The 10,732-nt window shown below is 35.7% G+C and overlaps 1 protein-coding gene across 3 annotated transcripts in view; it reads left to right on the forward strand.

The window, feature by feature from the left end:
- Positions 1-6,896, forward strand: part of Eif2ak2 (eukaryotic translation initiation factor 2 alpha kinase 2) — a 34,565-nt gene extending 27,669 nt beyond the window's left edge. For all 3 annotated transcript variants that reach the window (XM_047523348.1, XM_047523349.1, XM_047523350.1), the window contains exons 14-16: positions 5,108-5,209; positions 6,229-6,282; positions 6,362-6,896. In XM_047523348.1, coding sequence (XP_047379304.1) covers positions 5,108-5,209; positions 6,229-6,282; positions 6,362-6,481 — 276 coding nt within the window. In that variant the 3' untranslated portion in view covers positions 6,482-6,896. The remainder of the gene's footprint in view (positions 1-5,107; positions 5,210-6,228; positions 6,283-6,361) is intronic.
- The last annotated feature ends 3,836 nt before the right edge of the window (positions 6,897-10,732 follow it).

Raw genomic sequence — 10,732 nt, forward strand, 5'->3', positions numbered from 1 at the left:
GGGGATACCTCATATCTAAACCATAACACCCCTTAACTTTCTTCTCCTACTCTTCTAACAAGTGTGTGCTTTATCCTTTTAGTTCATTTTCTGTGAGTTATAAAAGTAATTCAAGCATAAAGACACGCACACACTTTTTTACATAAACGTATACATGCATTTTTTTACTATTTATTTTAGTTGCAGATGGACACGATGCCTTCATTTTATTTATTTATCTTTATGTGGTGCTGAGGATCAAACCCAGTGCCTCACACATGCTAGGCGAAGTGCTTTACCATTGAGCAACAACCCCAGCCTGCATGCCTATACTTTTAAAAGGATACTATAAATGTTATTTTGTGATTGGATTTTTTTCTGGTAGTGGGAATTGAATCCTGGGGTGCTTAACCACTGAACCACATTCCCCAGGCCTTTTTTAAAGACGAGGTCTCAGGGTTTTTTAAGTGCCTTGGTTATCTGCTGAGGATGGCTTTGAACTCATGATTCTTCTGCCTCAGCCTCCCAGATTGCTGGGATTACAGGCGTGGGCCCCTGTGCCTGGCTATGACTTGATTTTTTTCACTTAATAATGTATCATAATCTTTTTGTGTGTGTGTATATCATAATCATTTTATGTTAATACAAATAGATCTGCTGTTCTTTTAATAAATGTATTCCAAAATATAGAGAATCTATCATTTCTTTATTTCCTTATTGAAGAATATTTATTTAGATTGTTTTCAACTGTGTACATCTACAGACATGCTATATGTCTTCCTCCTTATCTTTGGGTCCAAGGATAAATAAAGTTTTACAGTTTTTCCTGATGATCTATGGAGTTGGGTTCCAGGACACCTGCCTCCACCCCACAGATTCCAAATCCATGGATGTTAAGTCTCTTCTATCAAATGATATAGTATTTGCATACAACCTACACATATCCTCCCATTTATTTTAAATCATCTCTACATTACTGATGATATCTAATGAAAATGCCATGTACAAAGAAAGCTGTTATAGCATATTACCCAGGGAATAATGCTTAAACAATAGCAAAAAATCCTTACGTGTTCAATACAGATACAAAGTTTTTTCAAAATAAATCTGCAGTTTTAGATTTAGAGAGGTGCAGAACCCATAGATAGAGGGTCACCTGTATTTCTATGATAGTCTGGTAGATTCCTCTAAGTAAAATGACTGAATAGAATGATAAATACATTTCAAACATGATACATGCTGCCCAGTTGTCAATAAATAAGAGATTATAGCCAGGTATGATGGCCCACCCTTGTAATCCCAGCAACTCTGCAGGCTAAGGCAAGAAAATTGCAAGTTTGAAGTCAGTTTCAGCAATTTAGCAAGACACTGTCTCAAAATAAAAAATAAAATGGACTGGGATATAACTCAGCAATAAAAGACTTCTGGGTCAATCCCCAGTACCAAAAATCAAAACAAAACAAACAGAAAGCAAAAGTGGGGTTCTAATAATAATCTTCCACCACACGGAGAATGCTGCTTTCTCACACTCTTGATCAAACTTGTGTACTGTCTTCAGTGTGGCCAGTGTGATGAATGAGGACGCCTTGCTATTTTTGTTTGTTTTTTTTAGATTTTTTAGTAAGGTATCCTGTCTTCTTACATATTTGCTTACATTTTTTTCTGCAAATTCTCTATTCATGCTTTTCCTATTTTTAATAATTAGGTTGTCTTCTTCTAATGTATTTGCAAGCTATCTATATATTTTGGATCTTGATCCTGTATCTGTAACCTATATTAAAGTCTTAATGTCTTTTCTCCTTGTTACTTCTTTGTTTATCATGCCTTTTTTGGTACAGAGTTTTTTTTGTTTGTTTTTGTTTGGTTCCAGGGATTGAACTCAGGGGCACTCAACAACTGAGCCACATCCCCAGCCCTATTTTGTATTTTATTCAGAAACAGGATCTCACCGAGTTGTTTGTTAGTACCTTGCCATTGCTGAGGCTGACTTTGAACTCAAAATCCTCCTGCCTCAGCCTCCTGAGTTCCCGGGATTACAGGCATGTGTCACTGCTCCTGGCCAGAGTTTTTAAGTTATCATATTTATCAGTATTTTCTTTATGGTTCTTTATGGTCATTTTTATTTTATAGACCATTCCAATCACAAGATTTTAAAATATCTTGCATTTTTGCTAATACTTTGCTTTAATATGAATTAATTTTTTTGTATGTGGAAGGGATATAACCTGATCTTCCCCACATGAACATGCAGTTTCTCCATCATCATGTAGCAAATAGTTAATGATTTAAAATATGATTTTAGGGAAAATTCATGGTGACAGAAACTAGAACAGAGGTTAACATGGAAGGAGGGAGGAATAGGAAGTTAATTGCTTAGTAGTTATTGTTTCTGTTTGGAATGATGAAAAGTTCCAGAAATAAATGGTGGTGATGGTTGCACAACATTGTAAAGGTGTTTAATGACACTTATTGTTCACATAAAAATGTTAAGATTCTGTGTTATGTTATACTTTACCACAATTTGAGAAAAATACTGTGTTATCATATGTAAAATCCCTACACACTTGTGAATCTATTTCTGGATTCCGTTCTGTTCCATTGATTTATTTTTTCCTCTTTAACGTTTTTCTGTTTTCATCATTGAGGCATTATGAAATAGATTTTCATATTCAAACAGCAGGCCCCCCCCCCCCCCGCTCATTATTCTTCGATTTTAAACCATTCTCAGTGGTTCAGATTTACAATTCCGAATGAGCTCCAGCTGCAGTGTGTCGTATTCCATTACTGGTTTGGGGGTTTTGATGGCTGTTGCATTACATTGGAAGATTTGGTTGAGGAGAACTGACCTCTTTGTATGGTTGAGATGTCTCTAGGAGATTGGTACGCCTCTGCACCTGTTCAAGTCCTCCATCAGTTGGCTTCTGCCAGGCTATGCTGTGGTGACAAATGGACCCAGAATTCCTAGTGACATGGGAAGCACTAGGGTTTATTTCTCACTCATGTGCTATGCCAGCAGCAGTATGCTGGTTGCTCCACATGTTTCCTTTATCCAAGACCCAGTCTGAAGGTAGACTCGAGCTGGGTCTCACTGCCCTCATGACAGAAAGCAATGGTGGAAACTCATGGTGGCTTTTACAAGTTTTGTTCATCAGTGGCACACATAGGTGGCTCGCCTCGTTGCCCAGAGCAGATTGCGTGGTCCAGCTGAGGGCAGTGTTGGGGGTGTGTGTAATCCTCTCACTGGAAGGCCACTCCATAACAGAGCGCACGAGTACAGTCTACCTCAAGGTCAGTTTTATATTCTTCAGTGAAGTTAAAACACTGGTAAATTAAGATTATTCATATTTTTTAAAGCCTGTCCCTGAATACATATTGTGCTTTGCTATTAAAATGGGATTCCTTATAACAATTTGGTGGTGAGTGAGGGCACTGATCTTAAAAATATATTTCTTTCTTTTTAGTTGTGATCAAATACACATAAAAATTGCCATGGCAAGAACCATTTTTAACAGTGGCCTTAAGTACATTCACATTGTTACGCAACCATCACCACCATAAATCCATAAAACTCTTCATTTTGCAGAAAGAAACTCTGTACCTTAGACAATTTCCTTTTCCCCTTCCTTCCAAACCCTGACAACTACCATTCTACTTTGTGTCTACAAATATGATTTGTCTGTATTTACATATAAGGGGAACCATGTACCATTTATCTTTTTATGACTTCTTTCACTAAGTCTAATGTTCTCAAGGTGCACCCAGATTGTAGCATGTGCCAGAATTTCCCTTCTTTTTAAGACTGAAGAATATTCCATTATATGGACACCATTCTTTGTTTATCCATTCACCCTTCAATGAACACTTGGGTTGCTGCCATCTTTTGGCTGTTGTTATTAATGCTGCTTATTAATATGGTGATACACCTCTAAGTATTTGAGTATTATATCTTATATACAGGCTTCTTGTGCTAATACTTCTTTATTTTGTTTGATTGCTTCTTATCTGTTTTTGTCTTTGAGATTCTTCATCTTATGGTTCATTAAATGCTCTTTTTAGATGATTTTACTGATTTTCAAAATACTCATACTATTCTGTCATTGAGGAATAAGTCTACTGAACTAGCCGATAACTTGAGAGTATAGAATGGAGAGAGCACTTACCTGTCCTTCCTTTGAAGACCATTTGGTCTAAAAATATAATTTTTTATGGATTGTGAAATTAGAACACAGTAGGAAGCGAATGGCTCTTTAAAATCCTACTTTTAAAAATATGTCCTGTGTTCTACATTGTCACTCTCAGAATATTAAAAAAGCATTCATCATTGGGCTTTTATTTTTTTAGGTGATTTTTAAATTTAAGTGCATTTTATTGAGAATAATTTATCCACCACAAAATGCACATACCTTAATGCACCTGTATTAGTTTTGACAAATGCATCCTCTTGTGCATCCTGTGAAGATATAGAACATTTTGCTTATCCAAGAAAATTCCCTCAGGCCTCTCTCCAGTCAATCCTTTCTTCATGTGGCCCATAGGCAACCAGTGCCTTCAGTTCAGTGATCATATTTTAGGTTTTCCTGTTTTTGAACTTCATGAGAGTAGAATCATATAGTACATACTTATTTGTATTTAATTTCTTCATTCAAGGTAATATGTGTTAGAGAAACTTCAGTTATTTGTACCAGCAGCTAATTCCTTTTTATTGCAGAGTAGTATTACATTGTATGTGTAGCATAATATGTTTCTCCATTCTCCTTTGATGGATATTTAGATGATTTCTAATTATAGAATATTATAAATAAATGAGCTATCAACATTGGCATGCAAATCACATACTATGCACTATTTTAACTGCTTTACCTGCTACATCTCATTTAACTCCACAGTTGAAACTGAGCCCCATTTTAGAGTTGAGATTATTCCCATGTGAGTGGTTAATTTACACAGATGTTTCTGCTATTCAGTGGTAAAAAATTGAACCTTGGGCAGTCACATTTACAAATCCTGCTCTGTTAATAAACAGACTTTTTTGTGTGTGAGATAAGAATCTGTAGTCAATACTTTTTTGGCATCAGGACATATTTATATCAGGTGAGTAATGAAGACAAATATATTTTTGTCTCTTCAGCTTTCTTCAGAAGAATATGGAAAGGAAGTAGACATCTTTGCTTTGGGGCTAATTCTTGCTGAACTCCTTTTCATATGTCCCACTTTTTCTGAAACAGTAAAGGTAAATAATCTCAAAGAAATAATTAAACAACAATAATAATTGACTGTCATCTTTACAGATGGGTATTGCCCTCATGTGAGGGTGGGCATGTTAGTGTATGACTATAAGTAAAGTTTGTATTTTCTCTTGCACGTTTTGACAGCCATTTTGTTATAGACTAAAACCTTTGACCTTTGGAAGGTGTGCATGTCTCATGAGACCTGAATTTAAGCCAGTCAGCAAAAATTCATCAGTGCTTTTTTGAAGGAAGACATTGTGCTAAGTGTCAGGAGGATTATAAAAATGATCAAGCCTATTCTCTAGGACTTACTTTTCTAAGAAGAAAGAATACAAGAGAACACTGTAGGTGTTCTAGGAGAAGTCCACGGAAACAATCAGAAGGGAGATTTTTCTAGCTGTAGCAGTTAAGGTTTCTTGGAGGCATGTTAGTTGGACCCAGAAGGTTTGGTTGTTTCTTATAATCCAGAATAGAAAGTATGAGGACCCGGCATCAGAGATAGAAATGTGCAGTGTATTTGAGAACAGCAGGCAGTGCAGTTTTACTGGAGTGTGTACATAACAAAGTGTGTAAGTAAAAAGTGTGGTTGATGGAGCTGGAAAGACAGGTTGTGACTAAATCCATGAAAGAATATGGGCTTTCTTGTGTGGGCAGTGGGGACCCAATGAAGTTAGCAGTAGGCAACAGGATAGCCTAGTCTGAAGCTCAGGAAAGGGACTTACCTGGCAGCCACAGCCTTTTCCTCTATAAAAAGGGACAATGAAAGTACCTGTCACATAGGGTTCCAGAGAGGATGAAGGGAGATCGTGAATGTGATGCAACTAATACTTCCAAACGTCAAATGTTAGGTATGATTACTAGATGGGGTAGAGTGTGGGGAAGGGAGTTCTGCTTGCTTCTCTCCAAAGTTCTGGAACTATCTGGATTTAGGGTATCCTCAGCCTTTAGTGCTCCCTGTTTATTTTTCCTCCCAAGAAAATGATTTCCTAATAAGTATATATATGTATGTTTTTACCTTCAGATTTTTACAGATCTAAGAAATGGCATCTTCTCTGATGTATTTGACAGCAAGGAAGTAAGTACTTTGACTTTAATCAGAATTCTATCAATTCCAATGTTTTAATCCTTAGTATTAACTCTTACTCTGATTACAGAAAAGTCTTCTACAGAAATTACTCTCAAGGGAACCCCAGAAACGACCTGACACATCTGAAATACTGAAGACCCTGACCAAGTGGAAGGATGTCTCAGAGAAAAAAAGAAACACATATTAGGGACTTCTGAAAAAATATCCAGCTTCTGATATGTGATTTTCTTTTGATTATCTAAAATCTATTAGGGGATATTGATGGATATTTACCTTTTATTTTCATTTTCTTCCCTTATTTTTTTACTGCATTTGAAGCCAGATTTTCTTTTTCTTTTTTGGTACTGGACATTAAACCCAGGGGCACTTTACCATTGAACTACAAACCCAGCCCCACCTTTTTAACTTCAAAAACATTCTTATACTTGCTCTTTCCTATTTCATCTCTTTATTCTGATAAGGGGGAAAAAAACATCAAATTTTCTTCTTATATCAATTACTGAATTGACCAATTAATATGTTTATTAAAAGACTACTCTTTTTAGGTGCCCCTCCCCTCAGAAAAAAAAAAAAAGAAAGTAAAAAGAAAAAAGATCTTTCCCTGCCTTGACTAGCTTACAAGCCAGTTATGGAAGTTTGGTACCCATAAAAAGACAAATGAAATACAATCACTTCGGAAATCAATTTGACATTATCTAGTAAATTTGAAGCTGCATATACCTTCAAAGCAATCAGCTCCATTCCTACATATGTGCTTGTAAGAATGTTTATAGAAACCATATTTATAAAGGAGCCAAAATAACTGGAATCAACCATAATGCCCATCAAAAGAATGAAGAAGAAAATTATATTTATAGTTAGGTGTGGTGGTACATGTTTGTAATCCCAGTGACTCAGGAGGCTGAGGCAGGAGAAACACAAATTTAAGGCCAACCTGGGCAACTTATTGAAGCCTTAAGCAACTTAGAGAGACCCTGTCTCAAAACAAAAAATAAAAAGAACTGGGGCTGTAGCCCTGTAGAGTAGTCCTCTGTTCAATCCCCTAGGATCAAAAGAAAAAAATATATAAAGAATTATAGTCACATATTAGAGTACTAGATAGCATTGAAAATGAATGCATTATAATGAAATGTAATAAATATATCTCTCTGGAACATAAGGTTAAAACAGCAAAAAAAAATGTAAATTATGCCATTTACATAATTCCAGATTATGTAAAACACTCTTTTTTTTAGGATTCCCAAGAAATATAGTAAAACAAAGGGAAGGAAAGGAATGAGAAATATTAAATTTTGGGGATGGTGATTATCTCAGGAGGGAGGGAGATATTGTAATTGGGGAGGAGGACTTCAGAGGCAATTAAAACTGTTTCTCTGAAATGGCTATTGCGTCCACTACACATTTTCTATTTATCTTAAGTATATGTCTCTTATAACAAATGCTTTGAAGAAAAGATAACTGTGCTAGCTGAACAGCAGTAATTTAGAGATAAGTGAATCTGGGGGGGTAAGCTTTTTACCAAGTCCAGGGCTTAGAAGTAATATTCCAGTGAGACCTCCAATGGGACCTCCAAGCATGTGAAGCATTTGAATGAGTAGAGGGCCCACCTGGGCAGTCTGGGAAAGGGGCATGGCATGAGTTCTGGAAAAGATGTATTTGAGGAATATTGGGTGTACTAGTTCGTTGCCTTCACTGTTGCAGAGAACGCTGGAAGATAATTTAAATTGCATCTTGGAAGACCTTGAGGGTTAATTGAATCTTTAGAGCAACCAAGCCCCATTCTAAAGCTGCCATGCAATTTTACAACTTTTAAATGTTAATCAAGTAATTTTTGTGACTCTGTGACTCGGGACTGAGACAGGAGGATTACAAGTTCAAGCCAGTCTTAGCAATTTTAGTGAGGCCCTAAGCAACATAGTGAGACCTCTTCTCAAAAAAAAAAAAAAAAGGTGGGGGGGTTCCCAAGGATGTAACTCAGTGATAAAGCACCCCTGGATTCAATTCCCAGTACCAGAAAAACAAAAAAAGTGAGCCAAATTTAGACCAGGCAGAAAATTCAGAGTAAGAGAAATTTTTTTTGTAAACATTTAGAGCTATTTTTAAAAGTCTTCATAAAAAAGTACTTAATGTGTTTTCAACTCCCAGTTCAGTATTTGATTAAGGCAAGGTTCCTCAGTGGATGCTAAAACTATTGGGTGAAAAGATGTTTGGGAACAGAATATTCAAAAGGATTTAAGTGTTATCCCATAGATGATATATTACAAAGCGGAAAATGTACTTTTACGATGGAAAGATCTGTGGTCACCACAATAACCACGTGATTCAATCTAGTATCACCCAAGGTGGAACAACCTAACGTTGTGCCCCTCCTGACGTGATAGAAAAATTATACAATATCACCTAGCTTTCTTGCCCAAAGGGTCTGACTAGAATTCAGTCATAAGGAAATTATTAAATACTGAATGTAGACATTCTATAAGAAAATTGACTTAGTTTTCTTAAAAAAGTCAATGTTGTGAAAAAAGTAGGGGAACTATTCTAAATAGAGACAAGAGAGATCTAATGATGAAATGCAATGCTTGAATCTTTATTATATTCTGTATATTAAAAAAAGAATCCCAGCAAACAGCTACAAAAGACATTTTGGGGACTGTTGAGAACTTTATGATTGCAGACTGCATAGTAGGTAACAATGTAATTCTTAATTGTCTCAGGTGTGACAGTGATATTGTGGTCAAGGAGAAACTTTTATTCTAGGCAATGTATGCACAAATATTTAGGGGTAAATGGTCACAATGATTGCGACTTTCAAATGGTCAGCAAGAATTGATGTATATATGGAGAAGGAAAGAGATGGAGAGAGAATGTAAATATGATAAAATGTTGACTATCAGAAAATTGGTAAATATAGGTGTTTGTTGTACTATTATTTTAACTTTTCTGTAGGTTTGAAGTCTTTTTTTTTAACTAATAATGTCTGGTTTTAATGAATGGGGCTTAAAAAGAAAAACTAAAAAGAGGAGCCATGAGAATTTAGCCTTTTAACCTTTCTTGGTGCAGTATTTCTATTCTTATAAAGCAAACATAGCATCTCTTAATTTGTGAGTATATATCTTTTAAGCCTCAAAAAATAGTAAATAAAAAGTATCTTCTTAATCAGAGGAGAGGGGCAAGAGCCAGGGACCTTATTTGCACACACACAGTGTTTTGAAAGAGCCATTTAATCTTGTTACTTCACCAAAAAACAGACCTTCTAGTTAATTTTTAATCACTAAACATGCATGTTATTTGTTAAATATGTGTATTTATTTAACATAATCATGCATAACACACATGCTTTCATTATTTATGTTAAATACATTTAATATATACATTTATATATATATGCACACACATTCATATTTATCTGTGGAGTATGTGTATACATGGGTGTGTATGGCCAGCTACATAATTTGTGGGACCAACTATCAAGTGAAATTGCAAGACCCTTGTTAAAAAATTAAGGGTGGGACACTTCTGAGCATGGTCTTGTGCAACTACACAGATGGCATTGTCTGTGAAGCCAGCTGTATGCATCTGTGTGCCTGAGAAGAAAGCTTGAAAATTCAGTTCACTTATAAATATTTTAAAATGTATCTTTAATAGCGAAGGTATTTTAAATTTTAACAAACCACCATATAATTGTCACTTAAAATTAACAAGATTTCTTTGATTACCATATAATAATTAATCTGCATTCAGTTTTCCTTTCTCAAAAGTATCATTTTATTGGTTGTTTAAATCTGGATCCAACAGTACATTTGGTTGTAGGTCTCTTGTACTCTGTAACATTTATTTGCCTCTGTGTTTTCTTTCTTCTTGCCATTTATTTGAAGAAGGACCTGGATCTTTTATCCTGTGGAATGTCCTTCGTTCAGGATTTGGCTGATGGTATCCCCATGACAGCTAGTTAGATCTAGAAGCTTGATTTGATTCAGGGTTCACTTTTCTCCAAGAGTACTTTATAGGCAGTGCTGTATACTTTCTTTTGCAGTACTTCAGGAGGAACATGATGCCTGATTATTCCACTTTCAGTGACTTTTAGATTGATCAGTGGGTTCTAGTGGTGTAATCCACTATAAAGCTTCCCGTTATTCTTTCACTTTATGGTTTGAAAAACCTTTGATGCTTGTTGCCTGAATCCTTTATTTCATTTTAGGGATTGCCAAATAGTGATTTTCTGATTCTACCAAACTTACTGCATTTATCATTTGTGATTCTTCTGTAGAGAACTTTCTCTAAAACTGAATGGGAAAGATGGGATAAATATTTATTGAGTTTATTTTTTGGTGGTACTGGGGCTCGAACCCAGGGCCTCACATATGCTAGGCAAGCCCTCTATGTTAGATTGCATCATTCTCTTATCCCTTTTTATGGTATTTTGACAGGGTTTCCCTAA

Source organism: Sciurus carolinensis, chromosome 13 (genome assembly GCF_902686445.1).
Source record: "Sciurus carolinensis chromosome 13, mSciCar1.2, whole genome shotgun sequence".
Taxonomy (NCBI): domain Eukaryota; kingdom Metazoa; phylum Chordata; class Mammalia; order Rodentia; family Sciuridae; genus Sciurus; species Sciurus carolinensis.